The 25,689-nt window shown below is 30.3% G+C and overlaps 5 protein-coding genes and 1 non-coding gene across 7 annotated transcripts; 2 read left to right on the top strand and 4 right to left on the bottom strand.

Annotated features, from left to right (window-relative positions):
* The first annotated feature begins 2,198 nt into the window (after nucleotides 1–2,198).
* LOC107005164 (histone-lysine N-methyltransferase family member SUVH9-like) lies at nucleotides 2,199–6,511 on the top strand. The gene is made up of 3 exons (XM_015203678.2): nucleotides 2,199–2,745; nucleotides 2,970–4,655; nucleotides 5,860–6,511. The coding sequence occupies exons 1-2, from the start codon at nucleotides 2,365–2,367 to the stop codon at nucleotides 4,584–4,586; spliced, it is 1,998 nt and encodes a 665-aa protein (XP_015059164.1). The 5' UTR covers nucleotides 2,199–2,364; the 3' UTR covers nucleotides 4,587–4,655; nucleotides 5,860–6,511.
* Nucleotides 6,512–7,525: 1,014 nt separating this feature from the next.
* On the bottom strand, nucleotides 7,526–7,607 carry TRNAS-AGA. The gene has a single exon. It is a non-coding gene; the product is annotated as a tRNA-Ser (tRNA).
* Nucleotides 7,608–8,091: 484 nt separating this feature from the next.
* On the bottom strand, nucleotides 8,092–10,661 carry LOC107006687 (auxin-responsive protein IAA13-like). The gene is made up of 4 exons (XM_015205204.2): nucleotides 10,419–10,661; nucleotides 9,208–9,503; nucleotides 8,675–8,792; nucleotides 8,092–8,404 (listed from the first exon to the last, which is right to left on the bottom strand). Exons 1-4 carry the CDS (start codon nucleotides 10,634–10,636, stop codon nucleotides 8,335–8,337), a joined length of 702 nt encoding a protein of 233 aa, XP_015060690.1. The 5' UTR covers nucleotides 10,637–10,661; the 3' UTR covers nucleotides 8,092–8,334.
* Nucleotides 10,662–13,457: 2,796 nt separating this feature from the next.
* Nucleotides 13,458–15,951, bottom strand: LOC107006802. Its single transcript, XM_015205321.2, has 2 exons — nucleotides 15,398–15,951; nucleotides 13,458–14,944 (listed from the first exon to the last, which is right to left on the bottom strand). The coding sequence occupies exons 1-2, from the start codon at nucleotides 15,773–15,775 to the stop codon at nucleotides 13,715–13,717; spliced, it is 1,608 nt and encodes a 535-aa protein (XP_015060807.1). The 5' UTR covers nucleotides 15,776–15,951; the 3' UTR covers nucleotides 13,458–13,714.
* A 911-nt stretch (nucleotides 15,952–16,862) lies between these two features.
* On the bottom strand, nucleotides 16,863–18,357 carry LOC107006766 (pathogenesis-related protein STH-2-like). The gene is made up of 2 exons (XM_015205284.2): nucleotides 18,113–18,357; nucleotides 16,863–17,356 (listed from the first exon to the last, which is right to left on the bottom strand). The coding sequence occupies exons 1-2, from the start codon at nucleotides 18,288–18,290 to the stop codon at nucleotides 17,058–17,060; spliced, it is 477 nt and encodes a 158-aa protein (XP_015060770.1). The 5' UTR covers nucleotides 18,291–18,357; the 3' UTR covers nucleotides 16,863–17,057.
* Nucleotides 18,358–19,170: 813 nt separating this feature from the next.
* LOC107005874 (oxidation resistance protein 1-like) lies at nucleotides 19,171–23,149 on the top strand. 2 transcript variants are annotated; one of them, XM_015204525.2, is made up of 8 exons: nucleotides 19,171–19,445; nucleotides 20,439–20,911; nucleotides 21,007–21,079; nucleotides 21,327–21,407; nucleotides 21,811–21,874; nucleotides 22,491–22,578; nucleotides 22,668–22,752; nucleotides 22,853–23,149. In XM_015204525.2, exons 1-8 carry the CDS (start codon nucleotides 19,359–19,361, stop codon nucleotides 22,892–22,894), a joined length of 993 nt encoding a protein of 330 aa, XP_015060011.1. In that variant the 5' UTR covers nucleotides 19,171–19,358; the 3' UTR covers nucleotides 22,895–23,149. The 2 variants fall into 2 exon arrangements, with proteins under 2 accessions (XP_015060011.1, XP_027769103.1); XM_027913302.1 differs by lacking the exon at nucleotides 21,327–21,407.
* The last annotated feature ends 2,540 nt before the right edge of the window (nucleotides 23,150–25,689 follow it).

Below are 25,689 nucleotides of genomic sequence, written 5' to 3'. Positions count from 1 at the left end.
AAAAAAGCTAGCTCGATTTCTTTCTAAATTCAATATACATCGATGATATTGTTAATAACCTCTTTGATGGTTTAAATTCAGTGAAAATTTATTGTCAATCTAAACACGATAATATCAGATATCATTATTATTTTAATACAATTTGATTATCGAGGAGATTATTTTCAAATTTCAGACAATTTCATTTTACAGAATTTTTGCAAAAATTCAAAATACAGTACGGAAATTTCACTTTATTCAAAATTTGGAGCCAAAAACCTGAAATTTCAAATCCAACTGAGATGACAACTAAAAGATTTCGCGGCTTAAGAGGCAAGTGGTCCCCAGCAAAGTAATTTTTTAAAAAATTATTTATTTATTTACAAATATTAGTAAATTATTCTTTTTTATTGAGTGTCCCAAAAAAAAGTACAAAAAATACCTCCTAATAAAAAATAATATATAATCAAGATGCAAATAGCTTTATATTCTTCCTTTCTTTTGGTTAGTTTTTATGTTCTTATTTAATTTCTCTAACATAATTTGTGTACTTAAAGTCAATTTATTCTTTTTATTTGTTCATTACGCTACAAAATATTAAATACATTTTTATTTATCATTTTTAACATATTAAAGAAAAAGATATTATCTTTTTTTAGAAAAATTAATAAAATATATTTTTTAATTTTATGACTTAAAGCTGATATACCTCGTTAATAAATTGATTTACATATCCCTTTTTTTATGTCTCATCATTAATTTTTCTTTTCCAAATTATTTCTTAATATTTTAAAATAAATATTATTAATTGATATAAATATTTTGATCGATCATTATTTTTTAAAAAATATATAAAATTCAAGATAAATAAATATAAATAAATAAATAAAGTTATAATNTCTTAATATTTTAAAATAAATATTATTAATTGATATAAATATTTTGATCGATCATTATTTTTTTAAAAATATATAAAATTCAAGATAAATAAATATAAATAAATAAATAAAGTTATAGTTATCCTTTAGGTGAAAAGTACCAACACTACACATAAATTGTGTCACCCACTAAGGCACATGTAACAAGGAGAGCAACCTCACATAACTAGAATTAGTTCTTGTTTTGTTGGGTGCTTTTTCTAGTGACATGTACATAATGGGTGAAATTTTTTTTATGAAATTAATAATATTTATATTATAAAAATATTTAATATAAATAATTTATCAAAAATTTGACTTAAATCAAATATATAGTTAAATAAATATGATAGTTGAAGAGAGTTTGTGTTTTTAAAATTTTTAAAAGGAGATATGATTTGATATTCATATAGAAATTTAATTTTATTTAACTGAACAATAAAAGAAAAGGTAAATTCTTTTTTATTTTTTTGAGTAAACTTTTAATTTTATACAAAAAAATATTTTGTAAAAACATATGATACATAAAAAAAATAATCTCCTAATTAAAAGTTAAAACTTCTTTTCCCCTTTACTTTTAATTGAAGGATCAATTACTATTTCCACTCCATTTTAAATGTTGTTTAATATTTTAATTTTTAATGCACCCCTTAATTTTTTTTCTTGTATAATTGTATTAATAATTAATATTCTTTTTGGTCCAATTCAAGTATCTTAATTATTATTCGAACAATTAAAGAATATTTTTTTTAATTATAATAGTTTCTAAATATTTAAAATTATTAATTATTGTGATTTATAATACCTTATATATAGTTTTTAAATATTTACACCTTATAACAAAAACTGTCCAAATTCATAATATTAATCAGTTTGACTCTCGAATCAAATTAAGATAATCTTTTTTAAGCATAAGGAAAAATTAAATTTCATTTATTGAGGTGGTGATAGGACCCCATTAAAGTATAAGTGTGTAGTTGAAAATTCGATAATATATTAGAGAGACTTTTGACTATTTTCTCTTTTTAAATATACACATATTATAATAAAAACTGTCCAAATACACAATATTAATCAGTTTGACTCTCATATAACCGAATCAAGATAATCTTTCTTAGATACAAGGAAAAAATAAATTTCATTTTTTTTAATTATAAGAGCACGAAAACATTAGATTTGTTTTTGTTTTAAATAAAATAAATATTTTTTCTTTATTTCCTAATTCGATGCTTAAATATGAAAAAAAAAGTACATTTAAAAATAGATTTTATTTTATAATACAATAAAGATAAAAAGATTCCTTTATTTTCTCTTTCAGACAAATCCTCTGTCTTTTCTTTCATTTCATTTCTATGGAGAAATCTCAATATTTCTCTGCAAAACCCTAAATTTTCTCAAATTTTTCTTCTTACATGAGCTAATTTGTGTTAAAAATCTATAAATTCTTCTTGCTTTTTCTTGTTTTTCTATGGAAATGGGTTCTGTTGTTGGATTAGGAGACGTTAATTTCTCTACTGAACCAAAAACTCCAACACCCACCATGATTTTCCCTAAAATTGAGCCGAAACTTGAACCCCTTGATGAATTTACCCCTCAATCGATGAACCCCAATTCGAATTTCAGTTACAATTCTTGTTTCAGAAATACTACTACTCCGCAGCAGCAGCAGCTGAATGCTACTAGTTCTCAAACTCCAAGCTCAATCGAGGCAGGTGTTCATTCGGAGTATAATCGGATATCTGAGCTGTTTCAAACGGCTTTTGCTCAGAGTGTACAGAGAGATGGAGATGTTGAAGCTAATGAGGATTTGGGTTGTCGAGCGATTGTTCCTGTCAGCAATGGTTCACAGGTACGAGGGATTGTTTTATTTAGCTTGTATTAGAGATTTTAAATCAAATCCTGAAGAAGTTTAGGTTAAAAATTGAATAAAATGAACTTTTTTTTTGTTGGTTTGGTTTGAGTTGATTTGGTGTTGTGATGATTTTGTAGATGAATTTGATGTAATGCTTACTGACCCAGGTAGTTTTTTTGTGAGTTCGATCGATCCTTTTTGATTTGTTAGCTTAATCTCAGGTCTCTAATATTGTTATTACAAGAAGGAAGTATGAGAAGAGGTCATCAGAGTTGGTTAGGGTGACTGATCTTAAACCGGAGGATGTACGATACTTCCGTGACCTGATTCGAAAGACACGAATGCTTTATGATTCTCTACGGATTTTTGTAAATTTAGAGGATGAAAACAGCCAACATTTGGGTTCTGGCAGACAGACTAGAGCAAGGGGAGACTTGAAGGCATCACAAATGATGAGGGAGCATGGACTTTGGTTGAATCGTGATAAGCGTACTGTTGGTCCGATTCCAGGAGTGCTTGTTGGTGATTTGTTCTTATATAGAATGGAGCTTTGTGTGGTAGGACTACATGGGACACCTCAAGCTGGGATTGATTATCTTCCTGCTAACCAGAGCTCAAATGGGGAGCCAATTGCCACAAGTATAATTGCTTCAGGGGGGTATGAGGATGATGAAGATGCTGGGGATGTGATTATATATACAGGGCAAGGTGGACAGGATAAGAACTCACGGCAAGTTGTGCATCAAAAGTTGGAAGGTGGGAATTTGGCATTGGAGAGGAGCATGTACTATGGAGTTGAGGTGAGGGTAATTCGTGGCTTTAAATATGTTGGTAGTTCTAGTGGTAAAGTGTATGTGTATGATGGATTGTATAGAATCACGGAATCTTGGTTTGATGTGGGTAAGTCTGGATTTGGAGTGTACAAATATAAGCTTGTTAGGATTGAGAATCAGCCAGACATGGGAAGTGCTATACTTAGATTTGCAGAGAGTCTTAGGACCAGGCCACTAGAGGTAAGGCCCATGGGATACATTTCTCTTGATATATCTAGGAAAAAGGAAAATGTGCCTGTATTTTTATTCAATGATATTGATAATGAACGTGATCCAGCTTGTTATGACTATCTGTTGAAGACTGTATTTCCTCCATATGTCTATCAACATGTGGGAAATGGTTCAGGTTGTGAATGCACCGATGGGTGTGGGAATGGGACTAATTGCTTTTGTGCGATGAAAAATGGTGGACAGTTTGCATATGATACGAATGGGATCTTGTTGAGAGGAAAACCAATCATTTTTGAATGTGGACCACATTGTTCATGTCCTCCAACTTGTTCGAATCGAGTTAGTCAGAAAGGTGTGAGGAACAGGTTTGAAGTATTTCGGTCTAGGGAGACTGATTGGGGAGTTAGGTCGTTAGACCTCCTGCAAGCAGGGTCTTTTATTTGTGAATATACTGGTGTTGTTCTCACTCAAGAGCAAGCTCAAATATTTACAATGAATGGTGATAGTTTAATCTATCCAAGCCATTTTGCTGAGAGATGGGCGGAATGGGGAGATTTATCCCGAATAGATTCTAATTACGCTCGACCGGCATACCCCTCCATTCCTCCTTTGGATTTTGCGATGGATGTTTCTAGAATGAGGAATTTAGCCTGTTACATGAGTCACAGTTCAAGCCCCAATGTTCTAGTACAGCCTGTGCTGTATGATCATAATAATGTATCTTTCCCTCACCTCATGCTCTTCGCAATGGAGAATATCCCTCCCCTAAGGGAGCTCAGCATTGATTATGGAATGCCTGATGACTGCACAGGGAAGCTTGCCATCTGCAATTGACTACCTCATAGGAATTGTTGGAGTTTTGAGAGATGCAGCATAGCTATTTTTGGCACATCATGTACTGAGGTAACCATCAATAGTTAATAATCCTGTAGAGTTTGAAATTATGATAGACATCATAACATTTTCTTGAATTGCTGGTTTTGCATTTAGATTCTGTAAATTGGTCGTCTTCTTACTTTACCTGCATGTGGTCTTTGTTCTTTGCATTTTTCTTCATATGCTGATTGAAGTCCCTTCCACTTTGAATTCCCAGAGTGATTCTGCTCATGGCTGGCCGTCTTAATTTAGTGCAACTCTGACAACCTCTTTGGAATGTCACTGTCCTTGCTTTACAATTGTAGATCCCACACAAGCTATTTGAATATGCATACAATAGATTAGTTGTAAAGGCATTTCAAATGCATTTGAGTGTACTTCCGTTTTGAATAATTTTGAATCAGATGTCCTGTGATTATTCAGAGCTAGATTACAGTTCTTTTGGCTCTACTTTTCTAATTGTACATTTTGTTCTTTGCTTTCTATGTCTAAGAAGCTTCTAATTTTACTGAATTAAAAAAAAAAAAAGAGAGAGCGACTTCCGATTTAGCTGTGAAGAATTATATGGACTGAAAATGTTGAAATTTGAAATATTAACTGTACCAACTAGACAAAAGAAAAGAGTGTAGCCTATGCCATCTTTGATTAATTTCTTTCTGGTTTAGTACCAAATAGCATTCTCCGTCACCTCTTTAGGTGCACTTGCATATTTTAAAGACTATTAATGTTCTCATCTTAGGAGTGCTTAAATGTTTCAGTCGAAGTGCCTTAACAGATTGCGAATCATCTCTGGTAGTATCTTCAAGACAATCAAGACACTAATCAGTAAAACGTCATTTACTCACCTTTTTATGAAGAGCTAATGTATGCTGTTTGATGATTATTGATCTTGTTTAATGCTAATTGTCCTATACATTGTTCTGTTCTTTTTTTTTTTTGTGTTGATTTCATTCACTTGCATATATAGTGGGAGGCCCTATTATAATATACTTTATTTGAGTAAACTGAACATCATAGAACGTCCGGGGCAAAGGACTTGGAATGTTGTAACCTCCTTTCTACATGTTCTATATCCTTGTTTTGCACATCAGTATCTCGAATTCTCGATGCTTATACCTTTGTGATGTTGGAGAGAACATAGCATGATATTTTGTAAGCTTTTGACTTATGTTAGTCACTGACAACTGTATTAGCTAAATATTCAGCTGACGTTGAATTATTTCTCGTGCAGATGAAGGCGCGGTTGTTGGTGAACGTTTTCTCTATTTCCTTTGCCCGAGAATACTCACAATCTTGATGATAGAATCTAAGTCCACATAACCTAGTTTCATGGTGTGTTCAATGACTAGCTGAGAAGATAGAAGAAAGTTTGTTGCAACAACTAACTTGGAACTTGGAAGTAATACTCTTCTCCCATTGTAAGAGCTCATGTTAAGTATAAGCTACTTCTTGTTTGCGTCTTCCGTTCTCGAAAGAGAAAAAGAAACCTATTAGCTAGTAGATATGAAGATTGAACTTCATATGATCATGTATAGAGATTTGTATCAATCCTTTGTCATGGTTAGTTGTAATCGAGATCAATCGATCTTCGAATTAAATTAGAACAAAGGATGAGCCAGCTTTGTAATGCATTGGATGTCATCAAAGGCAGCTCCCTCCCCTCCCCCCACCCCACCCACAGGCACAAAAATTCAGAAATGAAAGTTGTAAGCAATTGACATCTCTTTCTCTCCTCTGCTTTAGTCCTAAAGACTTTTAGGTTATGACATTTGTTTGATTAGGTGATTATTAGGTTATCCAAAAGACCTAATCAAAGAGATTTGGGACGGTAATGTTCTTTATTATTTCTTCATTAATGGGAGACCTGCATTTGACATTTGTTATCTTGTTTGATGAGTTTCTTTCATATTGGTTTATGGTTTATACTTTGCTTCCTAATCCGTAAAGATCGCATGTCAATGATCCATTTTTCTGAATAAGATTATGGGTTTGGGCTTCAGTTCGGGATTTTGAATCGATCAATTGAATGGGAAAACACCTTTTGTCTTTCACTTTCTCTCGCTTGGAGCTTTAAACTTGTCAAGAGAGCAATTGTCTTTGATTCCGCAACTTGTTTAATTTAGGAGGGTAGTATATTCACAGATCTTATCCTTATCTTATGGAGGTAGAAAGCTTGTCTTAGAAAGACTCTAAGGTCAAGTAAGGAAACAACGAGTAATAATATAAATGGTAAGACAATAAACTACAAAAATAAAACTAATATGAATGGATAAACGAATACGATGCACCAAACTATTACCAAGCTTATTCTGTAAGAAAGCGAGACAACACAATATGAACGGATAAACAAATATGACGCACCAAACTATCACCAAGCCTATTATGCAATTATCTACTAATCTTTCACTCAAATCTACGACCTTCGTATCCTTTTATCTACGATCAAGCCTATTCTGCAAGAAAGCGAGACAACACAATATGAACGGATAAACAAATATGATGCCACCAATCTATTACCAAGCCTATCCTGTAAGAAAGTGAGACAATGCACGATTATCTACTAATCTTCCACTCTAATCTACGACCTTCGTATATTTTTATCTACGATCAAGGCTATTCTGCAAGAGAGTGGGACAACGTAATATGAACGGATAACACACTAAACTATTCTGCAAGAGAGTGAGACAATGCAATATGAACAGATAACACACTAAACTATTACCAAGCTTATTGTGCAAGAACGCGAGACAACACACGATTATCTACTAATCTTCCTTTCTAATCTACGACCTTCGCATCTTTCTATCTACGATTATGACCGGAGTAAACGGTCGAAATAACATCATAAAATTCTTTTAATATGCAAAAATTAATTTAAAAAAATGTACAAACACTGGCGTGGTCGGCAGGATTCGAACCTGCGCGGGCAAAGCCCACATGATTTCTAGTCATGCCCGATAACCACTCCGGCACGACCACTTGATGTGATGGTATTTTCTAAAGTATGTATATATATATATATATATATAATATTTAGTATATTTATTTATTAATTTCATGATGAAGTTAAGCTTAATGTTACAAACTTCTGCATATTGTTAAAATTCTATAACTCATTAGATGAAGTTGTAGGTTGAATGATACATGAATAACATGGGCGATTCAACAAATGTAGATTCATAATATATGAGTATTAATTATAAGTCTTATCAAGAGTTACACGTTGTTAAAAAAAGTCTTCGTTTATTATTTTTGGGACTTGAAGTTCACAAACCTAGTTATGTGAGTTCTTAGGAACACAATAATATCTATGTTGACGTAGACTGGTGTATTTGTAGTCTTATCTCTAGTTACCTTAGAAGATAGAGAAATTATTTTCAATATGAAAATAGAAACAGTACAATAATAAAAAGAATTGAACTCAAAATAATGAAGAAAAAAACTATAACAATATATAAGGATCTAGCAAGCATATGTATCAATTATATAAGGGGTTTTAAGAACTAGTAACTTGAATAAGGCTTACATTAGACAAAAAAAAATACATAAACAAAAATTGAAACTATAAAAAGTACTCCCCAAAATGTGTACTCTTTGCTTCTCTACTTGTACTATTTTCCTATATAGTTTTTCCAAGTTGTGTTCTCATTTGATAATTTGCTAATTAAGTAAACTAGATCAATTTGCTTTGTGTCTCTCCATGTTTCTACATACAAAGTCCTTTGGCCTCAGTAGTCCTCATGATTCTTAGTCTTTTCACATTGCTCAAAAACATCCTACAAGACAATACAAACGAACCGGTAAGCAAAGAAAGATTCAGGATTTGAAATTTATAAATTTTTATATAACGATAATGATTTCTAGTCAAAGATTTTTGTTTTTTATATAGTTGTGATGTCTAGCCTAACTTGCATGTACTTTGACTAACTCTACAAAATACTTAGGTAACATTTTACCAGTAATAGATATCAGATAACTCTGTTCTAAATACGTCAAACATTTTAACTAACTATAGAAACGCTAAATTAAAAGAAATATTTCTTTACCCCCATGGAACATCTCCTACAAGCATCCAATCTCCATCTTTATCCTCATATGTGAGAACAAACTCTGATGATCCATCCAAGAGCTTACATGACTTTGTTACTTCTTCTTTTTCTCCACCTAATTTAAATAAGCACAAATTCAATTAAGTATCATATATTATCACTATAACAAGAAAAATCACACTAACATGTACTATCTAGGGTAAAGAGAGGTTTCCTCTTAATTAACTGAGTTTATATAACATAAATTCAAATTAATCAGAATCACAAACAAATATCAGACGTTGGATGGAAAATAAAGTGTTTGATATCCATATTATAACCAAGTTATTAGTCTGTAATTGTATTCGATCTCTGGAGGCTCTTTGAAAATAGTCACTTTTGCCTAATCCTACAAAAATAAAATACTTTTGAAGAATCAGACATGTCCCCATTGTCATTTTGAAAAGTTCGAGCAACATAACTTTTGAGAAGTAGCACCATAAGATCATTTCAAAGACAATTTAGTAACTATGATAGATATCTCAACTTACAATTAGTAGTTTTGGTTGATTTGAAGAACATCTCCTCCAAAATTTTGGCTAAAGTTTCATAGCATATATGAGAACTCAAATTCACTTTTCTTCCAATTGGCAATCCATCCATATTCACCTTTACAAAATCTACATCACTATTCTTGGTATTAATATTTCCATGATTAATTTTCTTGTTTGAACTCTCAATTTCTTTGTTCACATTTTCTTCTTGTTGATGATCAGCATTTGTAATCTTTGATTGATTAAAACTATTCATCCTGTAAGTCCTTATTGGTGGCCATCCCACAACCTGACTGCTTCAAAAGAAATGCAATTATATTGGTTAGAAATAACAAAGGCTAATACCTATAGAAAAAAAATTATATGAACATAGTAATGTGGATGAACCAATTAAATGTTATATTAATTAATAGAGAGAATTAAATTAAGGAAAAATAAGCATCTTTTTTTTTTTTTATAATTGTTTGATATTCGAAATTCATTGATCTGATTAATACCACACAAGCCCATAAAAAGAAATTGCTCCCTATCCATAGTTTATCGTTCCAAAAAAACAATAACGATAATATATATATTAAGTGTAATCCTACAGGAGGTAGAGCCTGCTACGACTTTACCCCCACTAAGACTCCTTCAAGAGAAAGAGAGAGAATGTTTTCGTCTATCCAAAAAATCTCCAGTCAACCAATGCATATTAAACAACGTACAAAGGTAAAGACGAAATAACATATAATAAAGGGTAAACTAGAAAATAACAAAAATCAAATAAAGTAATGTGATGGTCAAAACACAAGAAATATTTGATAGTAAAAAATTCTGAATATTAACTCTTTATTGAGCGAGCAACACAACGACTTCTTCCCACCACAACCTTAAAAATAAAAAAACAATCACTTCAAAGCCATAACTCAAGTAAAAACTCCTAAAATAGTCACCAAATTTACCAAAAAAAGCTTATATCATCATCATACACTTTTTCATAAAACAAATGGAATTATCATGATGAAGCTATAACAAAAAAAAAAAACACTACTAACATTTAATTGCATAATTTGATCTTTAATTTTTGACCTTCAAAAAGCATCCTGCTCCTTACAATCAAACTTATGCCTAGCGCGGGGCATAATATCTACAAGGCTACAAGACATAACGTCTGAAATATTATAATACGAAAACATAAACTTATGTCGAACGAAAAAGTTATTTACCTGGCACTTGTAGAAGCAGATCCAATATTTTCATCAGTACAAATATTATTAAATCTTCTTGTAATAAATCCATTAGGAAAATCTTTAGCAGTCAAAATTCTACCATACTCACACCATTTTGTTGATGATTTGTTAATCTTTGTAACACTTGGGCCAAGGCCCAAGCCCAATTCAAGCCCAGTTTCATCACTGTAAGATGAATTACTCTCTGAACACATTTTTCCAATTTTTGAGAAACTACAAATATTGAAGTTCAAGAAATGAATGAGAATGAAGTGATCATATATATATATATTGGGAGATAATTAATTAATTTAATAATAATTAAAAAAAATTAAAATGGTATATATGGGACCCATATGTTTGCCATTGAGCCAAACACTTTTTTAATTATTATTATTAAATAAAATGATTAAACAAATGAATTCTTCCTCTTCAAGTTTCATTTGAAATCATTTCAATTTTCTTTTTGCCATTATATGTACTTGAATGTGTTATTTCTATGTTCCTTATAGCTTTTAAGAACTTTTCTCCTTTCTTATTCACTTTTTTGTCCAAATGTTGGGACTAAACTTAAAATGAATATAATTTTTTAGTATAACAAAAAGTTACGACAAAGTGATAAGTATTAATTCACATTCAAAGCTTAACTAAAGATGAAATTAGTTTTCGAAAAAACTTTTTTTTTAAGTAAAAATTTTAATATAAATTTAAATTAAGAGGACGAATATCAAACACTGAATTAAAAAAAAATAAAGAAAATCATTTCCTCAACTCCTTGAAAATTCAATAATTTATTGTTTTTATCCTCCTATGATGGTTTTGGTTCACATTTCATTTGATAGGAATAAGATTACGTATACACCACTTTTTTTACTAATTACTATAAAAAAAATTGTTTTAGTTAATTTAAGTTGATGAATATATATATATGGCCAAAATCACTATTAGATCAATCTTTTTGAAAGTAAGGGTAAGTGATAGTTGTCTTCTAAATAGTAGACAAACAACACAAAGAAAGTAAATAAATAAAGTATATATTGAAGCCAAAAAAATAGTATATAGTCTAGACTAAGCTTTTGGCTTGTGAAAAGAATCAACCTTTTACACATTAACCCATGAGTTTTAATGCTAAAGTTGAGACACCTAAACTTGACTAATTAAGATTTTCTAAATCCTTGATTTTGTTTTATGTCAATTACAAATGCTTAATTAAGATTTATAGGCATCTAGAAGAATTATAATTAATGAGGTTTCTCCATTAGCCTTCTTTATCTAAGTCATCATATTTTTTAATACTATATTACGATTATATCAAACTTATAATTCGATATGGTTTAATATTTTAAAGTTTGATTTTACTATACTTTGTGGTGTGATAAATTTGTAAATCATAGTTTTATTCAACATCGATTTACATATACTCTTATAATAGAGAAATATAACTTCGACCTTACAAAAAGCGTTTTAATTATATCATACTAGCTAACACCTTTAACATATAGTAATATTCAAAAGAAGGTATATAAAAGACATTTTTCTTCGTTTATCAATTATACAAAAAAAGAGTACATTTCTTGACGAAGAACGAACACCAACAACGAAAGCACTCTGTTAGAACAATAATGACACTAAGAGACAAAAGCTAGGGGAAGAATGAGGTTAAATACTTCAGTAGTCTTAACCGTAAACGATGAATACTAGACACCGAATCAAGATATATAGTGTAATCAGAATTCCGATGACTAAATAATTAATTTTGTACTAATATTAATTTATATATTTATTAGGATTATAACAACATATATGTATGCATATGTAAATATATACTTCAACACGTTATTATGTATTTTGATATGCTTTTTTGTGAAAATTGAATATCATATCCAATATTATATATAAAAATAAAAATACATATCAAATATCATTATATCAAAATTACGAAAATATATTTTATTATTATATTATAATAATTCAATATATCGTATTTATACTGAATAAGTAAAAGAAAAAGGAAGTAACTTTTTATGCGACAATGATATTTTTTGCAGGCCTCGAAATAAATTCATGTTTGATAGTACTATTAAGCTAATTATTAAATTAACCACATTAAAGTTTTGTATATCTTACATATGATCTTTGTCGGACCAAATATTATTATTATTATTCTGTCCAAATTAACTTTTAATAAAATGTAATATAATACTCAATTAATAAACATGTTTTCTAGAGACAATGCCAGTATTAGAGAGCTTAATATATAGATAAATTAATAAATTATTAATTTTCTTTAAAAGGTTAACACCAACTAATTTTAAGGTCAAACTTGTCATAAAAGTATGTTCCATTAAGGATCAAAGCATTTCACCGACGAATGTGATGCAGTAAATAATTTTTTTTTCTTAATTTGAGATTTTGAATTCGAATTTTAAATATTTCCTTTTGAATGAAACCCTGTACATGCTAAATTCGAACTAATCGAATTTTAATATAAATATTAAACACCAGATATCGAATAAAATGAAATAATTAAGAAAATTAAAATTGTGATTCCAAAGCACACATTTAAATAATAAATTAAAATAACGATTTCATATCGCATGGTCAAACACAAACTAAATTTAACCTATTTTATATGAATCTACCAAGGAAAATAAATTAAATATCTACATTTCTACAAAAAGGTTGGGAACATAAAAAAACATTTTCAGTAAATAAAGGAAAAAAACATGGCAACACAAATCAGAGACTAAATAAAACAAATATATATTTGAAAAAATGAAACTTGAAGAGGAAGAATTCATCATTTTGAAAAGAGTGTTTGTTTTAATGGCAAACATATATGGGTCCACAGGGCATAATAATCATTAGTTTTTAAAAAGATAAATAATTTTTTGATATAAAAAAAAATTATTCACTTATTTTTAATTAATTATAGTTTAACTAATGCACTCCATTCTTTTTTGCTTAACATGACAAAGAAAATTATTTGTGTGAAAAACTCACACATTACACTTATTTTAAATTATATACAGTATATAACATAAATATTATCTTATTTCATGGAAAAAAATTCCCTCCATACCAAACCAAAATATCTAAAAGGCATATGAAACTCACTGATAAAAGAAAATGAATTTTAGTCTGGTTAAGTTCCACCAAAGTGGGAAAAAAATATATTAATACAACATCTTATTAATTTAAAAAACAATAATAATGAATATTTTCTCTTTGCAAATAATGTATATTCCTTTCCCTTCTCACAATTGGGCCTTGAAATCTTTTTTTTGGGCTTTTTACACCCATGACCTGCTTCCAACTGATGGGCTTTGAAACTTTGGATTCACTCTTCTCCTTTTGGGCTTTCCACAAACACATTGACATTCATAACCATAAAAGTTACCAAAACAAGAAAAAAGCCCACTCCCACCATCAGTATGCCTTCTCGTGTGCCGGCCCGTTGAATGATAGCTACTCGACGCCATCCCCCGGTCGTATAATGGCGGTAGTTCGGTTCTCCACCTCTCGAGCTTCGACCGGAGCCCTTCGACGCTTTCATCTATACTCCAACCATCCAAAACAGAACTCTTTTCCTCTTCTAAAGGATATTTCTTTTCAGCAATAGCAGCAGCCACTTCAGAAGGTGAAGGCCCAACTTCAGAATCAGACCATACTGAATGGGCCTTTAATGGGCCTCCAAATACAAATTTCCCATTTTGTCCTTTTGGGCCTCCATAATCAAATCCACCATTATTTCTCAACATGGGCTTTCCAATAACTGGTGTTTGTCTCTCTTTTGGGCTTACATCATGGCCCAAAACCTTATTGGGCTTTATTGTAAGGGACTTTTCATCAACTATCTTAGTCGTCGGTGAATCGGTTCCGGCCTTCTTTTCATTAATGGGCTTTTCTTTATCCCCAAATTCTAACTCTATAAGTTTGAGTTTGGGCCTATCATCTTTGGGCTTGGGCCTATAATCTTTGGGCTTGGGCCTATTAAGATAAGAAGATGATTCTTTACTAACAATTGAATCACTTAATACTGATCCAGATTTACCTTTTTTATTATTTGTTTTGGGCTTTTCTCTTAATTCTGCACCACTTATAACAGAACTTGCTTTACCTTTTTTCTTCATCATATGTTTTGGTGGCTCAAATGAAATACTAAGTATTGAACTCTCTTTTTCAACAGCCACAACTTTTTTTTTGTGGGGAATTGCTGCAACTAATGAACTATTAGCCATCGAGGCGCTATCGTACGTGACACGTTCACTACGTTCACTCCTTGTACGACGTAGTATAGGTTTTAACGTAGTGGCATTGTTGTTGTTGTTGTTATCGTCCTTCTGAGCCTCTAGGGTTTTTTGGTCGTAGTTGGGTAGATGTGCATCTTCATCCATTAAATCGCGATATCCAACTGCTGACATACTTAATTGTCTATATAGTTGCATGCTTCTCATAGTACCACCAAGTAATGTCACACCAATGTTTAATATTCCTTGAGGACGCCCTGAGGGACGACGTATCTATATCCCAAAAATAAAAAATAAAAAATAAACTTTTAAATGCTAGTTTTGCACATATTTATTCAAAGAAATTGTGAGTTATTGTCAATAATCATCTTACAACATACGCATAGTTCCTCTGTTTCAATTTGTTTGTTTAATTCTTCTGACATGAAGCTATTAAATACACAATGAAACATATGACAAAACTAATGAAATCTCACTTTTAAAAAAATATGAAATTTCAAAAAGGGTATATTTAAAACAAATTTAAATAAAATGAATATCAAACAATAGAGATGGGAGAATATTGGACATATTACATTCCACAATTTCATCTATAAAAATATATGATGTAGTATAGGGATAATTTCAAAAATGAAGATTGAAGAGATGCATGCATGCATGCAACGTTCCTATTTCACGTAAACAGATATTCACAAAAAGATCAAAATATACTCGAAAGAAACAAACCTGAAGTGCAACAAAACGCATACCAATATGGTGTTGTTGATGTTGCAACCTAGTCGGAGGAGGGATAAGGTTTCCAACGAGGACACGAACGGACCCCACAAGCGAATCGCGGAACCAATGTACCGAAAAAATGTCAATTTGTACCGCAGAAGTATCCTGTTGTAAAAATTCATCATCTACCCGAAAAACAAACTTATCATTCCACGTGGGGTTGTTACCACCATCATTATCAACCCCTGTGGTGAGTTTTCGGGTAGGGTGGACCCACGCGGACGCATAGGTTTTCATTTTCTTGGATATAGGTTCCAAATCTTGCGCGGAGATAATATTTACCTCCAATAATTGAAAAGGCTTCAAGGCTCCCATTTTATGAGGCATTTTGAAATACGAATAATGATGATCGATAATGATGATAGAATATAAAATTATATTTCCGCTCGCCGCCCGTCGTTGATCGGCCGACGAGGGGAAGAATTTGGCATTAACGTGGAAAAATACCCCCAAGGAAAATTGGGGAAGGAGAGGAAGGTGATTTTTTTAGAGGACATTAAAGAAAAAAATAATAGAATACAAAAGGAAAAAGTAATTAAATTCAACTTCTTTTTTTGACCATTAAGGTTATTAACATATTTGGATGATTTGTAATTTTCAATTTAAATTTTTTCAAGTCAATAATTGTGGACCTTTAGTTTTTTTTAGATGAAAATCTTATCATTAATATGTGAAAAGTTTAGAAATAAAATTTTGTTTGCATGTGTATTTTAGGATTTTTTTATACGATAACTAAGTTTGATGATGGTCAAAACTCAGACACATATTTAATTATTTCCTTTTGCTTTTTTCATATGTCATCAATTATCCGTCGTTCTATTTACTCTAAGTGTTACTACAATATATGAAAAAATATTTTTCGTAGACGAATCAAAAAAGATAGGAGAAAAAAGTGTTACGTAAATTATGTAGGAGGAAAAAGTATGTATGATATATACTATGCTTTTGAAATTCAATATATGATGTGAACGTTGAAAACTAAAGGCATATGCTGGTAATATTGTTTGGTATTAGTGGTCAATTCAAAAAGTAACAAAATAAAATTCATCACTCTTTTAATAGCTTTTGCCAAAATAAAGTTGTAATAAAATTATAAAACAAAGTCCTTTTGGACCAAAAGGGATTTGGAATGTTTGAAAATCTATAAATCATATTTTCACAAATAAAAATTTTAATGTTTCATTTTTTAAAAATTATATTGTTAAAGTGTGTGATTATCGATCCCATTTTAATGCTTAATTTATTATAAAAGATTATTATTAATTTTGTCCCAATATACTTTTTTCTTGAAGTGCGAGAATATACTTTTTTTTCATACGTCATACGTGGAAAGTCTTTTTGATAATGAGTGATGGTGAAACTTATAATTAATTTAAAATATTTATCTGCTCTAATATTATATCAAAATATTTAATCATCTCATAAAAAATGTTACTATTATCGAAGAGAAATCACAACAACAATTTACTCAATGTTATCACACAAATGACATACGATAAAAAAGGTTATGTGTTCAACAACATAACAACACACATTACTCAAATTTAAAGCCAAAACTTCAAAAATTAAACTTGTAACTCTTGAAAAGTTAATACATTAAAACCATTAATTAAACATAGGCAAAAGGATTAGCAAGAAGATATGCCTCAACAAGTTTGAAAAGTTCAATAGCTTTGTCTCTATCTTCTTTGATTTCTTCTTCTTTGACTATACAATTACCATTTGTATGATACTCACTTATTGTCTTGCAAATGCACCCTCCATTTTCACATTCTTCAAATCTAATATAATAAGAAATATGTTCCAAATTTTCTCCAAGAACTTCTCCTTCAATTAATGAATATTTTATTATCATGTTCTTGTCGTCAATGAAATGGATCTTGTGTTTTAAGTATTTTATTGGATATCCTGTCATCATAAAAACATAAATAATTTAGTTTCTGTCAGTTTCACCGTAAGAAAATATGCTATGAAACAATCGGTAATTTCTAATTAATCTGTCGCAAAAATATTCCTACATAACTGAATTTTTTTTATAATTTATCGTTAATCTATAGCTAAATGAGATTACCTATAAAATTTTACCAGTCTTTAAAAGTTTTTTGTTTTCTATGCTATATTATAATTTTTTATTATTCTATTTTTCAAATGTTGGAGAAGTTATATTGGACTTGCTTTTTTCAACTTAATAGTTTACTATTGTGCCTTCAATATAATCATTAAATAAGAATTTAGAAAATTATGAAGCACAAACAAGAAATGGAACTTTCATAGCAACTTTATTATAAAAAAGTCATCACAAAAGACTTTTTTCCTTAAAGACTTATGAGTTAAGATTTTCAGAAAGAAATTATTAAGAAATAAACATATAAAATATTCAATATATTACACAATGTACCTAATTTTTCTTAACCTATTTTTGTGGAAAATAAAGGGGTCATCATGTAGTTATAAAGTCATCAGAAAAATTAATTAACCTCATTTCTTGTAATGAAAAAAAATCACCTTTTACCTTATTTCATTAATTGTCATCCTACTCTAAAAATCATGTTGAATTGGATAATTATTCATCTAAAAACGTAAATCATTAAAAAGAACACATTTTTTTAATTTAATTATATCTTCAACACAAACGAATCAGTATTTAAAAAGCTAAGTTAATACCTTCAACAAAGTTCATCTTCTTGATGTTTCCATCATGATCTTCAATAGTTTCAATATTTTTAACAGCTTGTGACATCAATTGTGGTATAATATTATCTGCATCAAGAACCAAAGCCTTGAAAATCCTATTTGCATCAACTTGTGCTACAATATCTTGAGTATATGTAGTAACACCCATAATTAATATTATTTTTTGTCTAAAATTAAAAAAAAAAGATTATAATAGTTATTGAGAAAGATTTGAGCTATGTGGATAATGAAATATTAATTTGAGAAGGTATTTATAGGAAAAAATTGGAGTGAGAGACTTTAGAGTTGAGCCAATAAGTCAACTTTGTAAATTTCAACATTCATAGCACTCCATTATTGACTTTATTATATAAATGCATTTTTTTTTCTAAATGCCCTATCCATACTCTTTTGAATAATAATTTTCTAGGTGAAAAAAGAAAAGAATAATAAATTTCTAGAAAAAGTCATTTATTCACACCCTATATATATTCCACTTCAAACTTACATATGGTTAAGCGATTGATTAGATAAAAATATGTTGTTATTATTATTGATTCTTATTAAGTTAAAATTAAAAAATATATATAGACAAACATATGTTATGCATAATTAGATAGTCCATTTTAGGAATACGATTCAAAATATTGAGATTGACTATAAAAGAAATGAGTTATATAAATTAGGACAGAAAAAATATGTTTTTTATTTGACAAATATTTATATTAATAAATTAAATTAAAAAAATATGTTTTTTTAAAATTAGATTAGTCTTCCCTTGAAATATGATAAAATAAATTAATCTAGGGTGTTTCTTATTTTCGATTCTTAACTAAAAATCTTGATTTCAAAGTCTTCTATTTGAAAAAAAAATCACAATGCTTTCTCTTTAAATAACCTTTATAGGATGCAAATACTAATTTATCTATTCAATATAAATATCAAAAGTCAAATAATTAAAAAAAATAATCAAATTTTCATCAAAATTGATATTTTTTTTTATATTTTAATTTATTTTTTGTATGTTCTGTTTTTTTTCCGGCTATTACGACAATCCTCTTCTGTCTTTTTCACCAAAATTTCCTTTTTCCATCTGCAAAATCACCAAAAAACAGCAAAATTCAAATAAAAGAACCCATTTTTACCTTTGAAAATACCAATTTTTGAATTAAAATTCAAAGATTCTGAATTGGGTAAGTGCTAAAAATTAGAAAAAAAAAATTTAGAAAAAAAAAATATGAATTCCATAAAGGATACAGTTTCTGAGAAGCTTTCACGTCTTTTTTCTGATTCTCCTTCTAAATCTTCAGATCAACAACCTCAGGTTCTCTTTTGCTCTTTTTCTTATTAAAATTTTGCCAAAAAAAATGATTTTTTTTATGTTATAATGTTGTAAAATTTAGATCTTTTGCTTTTGATATGTTGATATTATGATTTTAAAGCAATGTGTTTGTTGTTTAATGATTAAAGTTTCAATTTTTATGAGCATCCATGAGGTATCATGTTTAATTTTAGCGGACGCGAAAAAATACTAGGTGATTTGTTTCATCTGTCCAATATGTGTTATGTGTGGTGGGGTAGGAGTTATTTCGTAGAATTAGTCGAGGTGGCATTGACACTACATTTAATGAGATGAGAGTAAGGCTACGTACAATAGACTTTTGTAGTTCGAGTCTTCCTTGGACTCTGTGTATAGCGGGAGCTTAGTGTACTGAAGCTAAGCTTCTCTTTTGTATTGAGATGAGTGCTGAGAAAATGCATTAAATTGGTTGTGAGTTTGAAAATGGAGAGCTTTGTAATTGTGTAAGTGGCGTTGCGTTTGTTTCCTTGTTAGAAGGATTGATAGGTTGTTTATAATTGTTTAGTTTTTCGTTTTTTTGATGATTGCGAATATGAATAATTTCTTAGTTTTTGAGAAGAAAAGACGAGATGGGATGAGCAATAGTCGTGTTGGTGTGTAGTTAGACTAGGTGTTTGTAAGCTCCCTTTGAAGTCTGTTTAGAGATTTGTATGTCAGTAGAAAATGTAGACCTCGAGGTTATTGAGTATTGGAATGACGTGTTGGTGTGTACTTAGACTAGGTGTTTGTAAGCTCTCTTTGAAGTCCGTTTAGAGATTTGTATGTCAATAAAAAATGTAGAGAACTTTGAGTGTCAAAGGATCTCGAGGTTATTGAGTATTGGAATGAAACATGACCAAATGGATCAAAATGGAAGTTGAAGAGTTGTTATATAACAAACACAACATAGTACATGTTTCTTAATTTGGTCCTTTCGATTGGCTCATTATTTGTGACACTGTAGTTCTCTGTGTTTAGGCCAGGCCATACACGAAAGAGGGAAGATCTTTATCATCTGTACTTTCTATCTTTCTACCGTCAACGAGTTTTAGCAAGTTCAAAGATGAAGATGATGTCAACTCGCTTCAATCACATTCTTTTACGTGGAGAAGTAAGAGTTTCTCATGGCGTGATAGACCTTTGGAGAGATACGCAGAATGTGATGATCATAATGATCACATGAAAGAAGGTGAAAATGGCTTGATCAGGAGTTCAATTGGTGTGTTGAACGAATCGTTCTATACACCTAGGTGTAATGAAGAACCTAATTCTGCAAGGAGTGTCGCCAGTGGTTTTGAACCTTTCGAAGATGCACCTGATGGAGACAGTTTAGAGCAGTCCATGCCTAATCTCGTTGAAGATTCTGTTTTCATTTCTCCGGAGTTGTATGATTTTTTCCAGTCTTCTCTCCCTAATATAGTGAAAGGCTGTCAATGGTCCTTGTTGTATAGGTAACTTCGACTCTGAACTAGTCTCCATTGAAGATCTATAACAACTTTTGCGGTTCAGTATTCATATTTACTCTGTTTATTTGAATGAAGGGCAGCACCACGAAACATGGTATATCACTGCGTACGCTAATTCGCATGAGTGCTAATTCTTCTGGTCCTTGCTTACTGGTATTTTTGCCTCCACATTACTGCAAAAACTTTATGTCCATGCATTCCCAATATGTTACTCCCCCGTCTCAATTTATGTGGCACCGTTAAGTTAAATTGGTTTCATTTATAGAAATGTGACATATTCTTTTGGATAGACTAAAAAGGAAAGTATGTCACATAAATTGGAACAGAGGGAGTGTATCATTTTTCATATTCTTTTTCCTCATCGTTGATGTGAATTTTCTCTTAATCATGCTTGTTCCAGATTACCGGGGATAAGCAAGGTGCTGTATTTGGTGGGTTGCTTGAGGCACCACTTAGGCCAACCGCGAAGCGGAAGTACCAAGTAATTAATAATTTTTTTCGCCTTTTACACAAGACAAGTGACAATAGTCCGTGTTCACTTTCTTTTAATCAATTCGAACTTATGGTAAACTAATATCCAAAGAACAAATAACTTTTGTTGTCTGGTGTTGCCCTTGGTAATTTTACGAAGTCATTTATGTACATAAGACTTAGTGTCGTTTGTAGAAATACCCTTCTCCAAGAAGAAATATCGTATATTCTTGTAGGTATCTTGTAGAGAATCGTAAAATGTTTTAGATTATCTACTTTTTGGTATGTAAACAGGGGATTTTTCCGTTGTTAATAATATTGTTTGAAAACGGTAGACGATTTGTGCTTATTCATCGTCATTGATCTCATTTTATATCCATTACTAAGATGCTTTTATTCTATTATCCTGACAGGGAACAGTTCAGTCATTTGTATTCACAACTGTATATGGTGAACCAAGGCTATTCAGACCTACGGGTAAGTATATCAAGTCGATAAACCCTTATATCGTATATCTCTTTGACTGAAATCCTCGTTATATATGAGGTTGACCAAGCTACTTATCTTCAGTATAAACCTATTTGAATTTACAGATGACCGTTAAGACTCTCTTCAAACTAAATTTAGGTGATAAACCATCCATTATAAAGCCAACATTTTGTGATGATTTTCATCAAAGTTGACACCCCTTTACTTATCTATTGAGTTAGTACACCACACAGCTTGACTTCTCTTTCATAGTTAGTCGAAGATTCCTGCTATGTTCGGGGTAGTGGCGTTCGGTAAGGGAAAATACAAGAACGAGAGACTCACGGAGTCTTTGTAATTTATCTTTAAGACAGTTGAGGAATTCTATCATAGTATGTATTTCGTGTACATTCTTAAATTATACACACTATCGCCAAAAGAGATTATATATTGGTCTAATATGTGTGTATGTATATAAGATTTTCTTCAACCATAACATATACTGATCATATAGTTGTTGGCTTTTGTATGATACTACTCGTTCGAGTTTACTAATGCACGATACATAAAAACTTCCAAGAGCAAATTACCTAGTCTTCTTTTCGTTTTTTTTGTTTGGGACTAGGTGCCAACAGATATTTTTACTTATGCATGAATGAAATCCTGGCGCTTGGAGGAGGTGGACATTTCGCGTTATGTTTGGATGGAGACCTGTAAGTTTCTCGACATTGTAGCTTGCAGTTTACTTTCATTACAATTTTCTGAAGTTCCATCATCGTAATGAGATAATTTTTCGATGAAGGTTATCTGGTAATAGTGGACCTTGTGATACGTTTGGGAACTTATGCTTAGCACATGATGAAGAGTTTGAGTTGAAGAATGTTGAGGTAATGTACTACCAAACTTGTGCAGAAAACTATGTTGTTTTGAACAATTTGCTGAATATTCTATGACCGATGATTTGAGAGTTTCGTTTTCTTGATGCAGTTGTGGGGTTTTACACATGCATCTCGATACCTCACCTCGTAACAAGTCTGAAGTGTTAAGTTTTTCGATTTTATTCGATAGAATTTAGAAATATGATTATTTATTATTTGATGTCCAAGTAGTAGTTTGTCTCCATTTTAATCTTGGAGAGTTCTTGGTGTAGTTGTATCAAGAAATGAGATTCTTTAGTTAGTGTATAGGTATACATTCTTCTTGTTTATGACATGAACATTTCAAGTTTTGGCATTCCATAAGTGTAATGATATAAATTCTTCATGAAAATGTGTTTTGTTTTTATTATATAAATCTTACGTGTACCTCAACTAATTCCATGAGGTATCCCATTATCTGTCACTAACACGAATACTAGATAACTCTATCCATCGAGGTTTGGACAAATTAGAAGAAGTCACGTTATGAAAGGGAGTCGAAATTGTTGAGCATATCTTGGTTTATTTTCAAAAGCAATTAAATTTTAGGATATGACAAAAAAAAAAAAGTTAATTGATAGGGCTTAATCTAGAATGAATTTGTAGTCATATCATATTAGAATTTCAATGTCTTGTTTGTACAATGTAAGAATGATGCTCAATGATCATTAGAATATATTTTTCAAAAACTTTAGAATAGAATATATCTTAAATTCTAATTTTAGCTTATCAGAATATATAGATTTTAATCCTATAATTTGAAGTTCTTTCCTAAAAGAAGTATAAAGTTAGATGTACCTAGCTAGAGAATAATAATGTGTGTTTGCTAATTATAGTTTTAATCAAGAATTAAACCAAGAGCATTTGCCCCAACATTAGCCAACCACAAGTATATTTTTTGAGTCATCTTTTGTTATACAAGGTCATGATTGTGTAGCATTTGTTCCCTTTTTGAGGGTGGGGGATCTTTTTAGGCCTTGATATATGGAAATATGTATTTATTCAATTAATTAAATTTATGTTAGATAAGCTTATTAATAAAAAATGTCAACACTCGCTGGGCCCACAAGTTAGTGCCACGTAGGTCGAAAAGGGGTAAAAAATTATTTATAAAATAAGTTCAAGAGGGTAACAGGACCTTAGTATAGTATAAGTGTGTCTGTGTGATTTCGGGCATAGGTTGAGGGATACTTGTACATAGATAGGTTTCTAGTGTAATAGTAGTAAAAATGACTCAAAACTATTTTAGGTCACATGTGTATTAATTCTAGTATTTTATTCTAATTCTTTCGTTAGAATTTCTCTATCTCTTTGTGTCACTCTTGAAGCTATAGTTAATCATAAAGTACAAATATGTGTAACTTTTTAATTTTTCGCAAATACCATCAGAAAATATGGTGTAATAGATGAGATTGTTTTTCTCTTAACTAGAGGTTTCGAATTCGATTCCTAGGTATAAAAAAATTCTTGGTAGAAAACACTTCCCGAATGAGACACTACGTGGTGCGATTCAAAATAATTAGACTTTAGTATGAATATCAGACACCGAATAAAAAAAATGAGATGTCAATTTATGAGATTGTGATCATTGTTTGATACCAATTAATTAAAGAGGCCAAATAATTCAACGAATAAGAAACTTGTGCTACTCTTAGGATAAGGTTTTATGCTTAGACATAAATATATTACTCCTATATACTGAAATTGATGTGTTTAATAAAATATTATGATAATTTACTTACTATATACTAACATTCGATGAGAAAATCACATTGATATTTAATCCCTAATGTTAATAATTTGTCACTTCTAACTTAATTATTGTATAGTTGTATTCAACACAAAACTAATTTAGATATAATTGTAGGTGAAGTATTCAAAACAATTAATTAGAACTATAGTATTGAATCTTAAATATTAATTTAGGAGGTTATATGACTCGTGTTACTGATCGTCGAAATTTTTCATAAAGCAAATAAATCTCTTTAGATTAATTATAATTTTTTTTGAAGGAGGACAAATTAATGGGCTAATTAATTACCAGATTAATTTTAGGAATCTATCAACTAAGAGGTCATTTTCACAAATGCTATTCCAAAAGTTCTCTTTTACAAAGTGGAAAATAGTTTTTCTTCACACATACTTGTAGCTATAAATTTTTTTTTGATTATTCATTGGTAATCGATTCCTAAATATGATTCCTAATAAATTTTTGTTATTTAGCAATAAGATATTTGTCGTAAAACATATTTTTTTTTGAAAATAATTCATATGTTCAGTATGTAAACAAAACTAATATCTTATTAGAAAACTTTTGTTCAAGCTTTTGTAGTTGAATAGATCCTATTACAGAGCGTTTTTCCCTTTTAACGCGACTTGCATAAAGCGAAATTTGAATTATATGGAGTTTCAAATTAAACGAATAGTCTAATACTAATAAAATATCAGATTGAAAATAAAAATATAAACATTCTTTAAATATTCATGCAATGATTTAACTCTTCGTAACATGAAATGTAATATCGAAATTTACTAATCTAAATCCATTAAACTCATTCAAGGAGTAAACCATCGACGATCGCTATCAAAACACCTCTATTTTTAAAATTCGAACATGAAATATCTGATCAATTACTCCAACACTATGTCATAGTAATGATCCTAGAAAATGAAGCTAGGCCAACTTAATTTGTTCAAATTAAGTACATATTTTACTTTATAAAATTATTACATGTCTCCACGTGTCAAAAAACTGTAAAATGTTTTATAATTTGTCTGGCCCACCGATAACCTAGGTGTGTGCAACTCAATTGTACGGTCAAACATGTACCTATTATATATATAACTAACTTCTATTTCTAGTTATTTATATATATTTTTTTCATACCCCCACCCCCTCCAACCCCC

The sequence above is a fragment of the Solanum pennellii genome, chromosome 12 (assembly GCF_001406875.1).
Source record: "Solanum pennellii chromosome 12, SPENNV200".
NCBI lineage: Eukaryota > Viridiplantae > Streptophyta > Magnoliopsida > Solanales > Solanaceae > Solanum > Solanum pennellii.
This window is presented reverse-complemented; position numbering and strand designations above follow the sequence as displayed.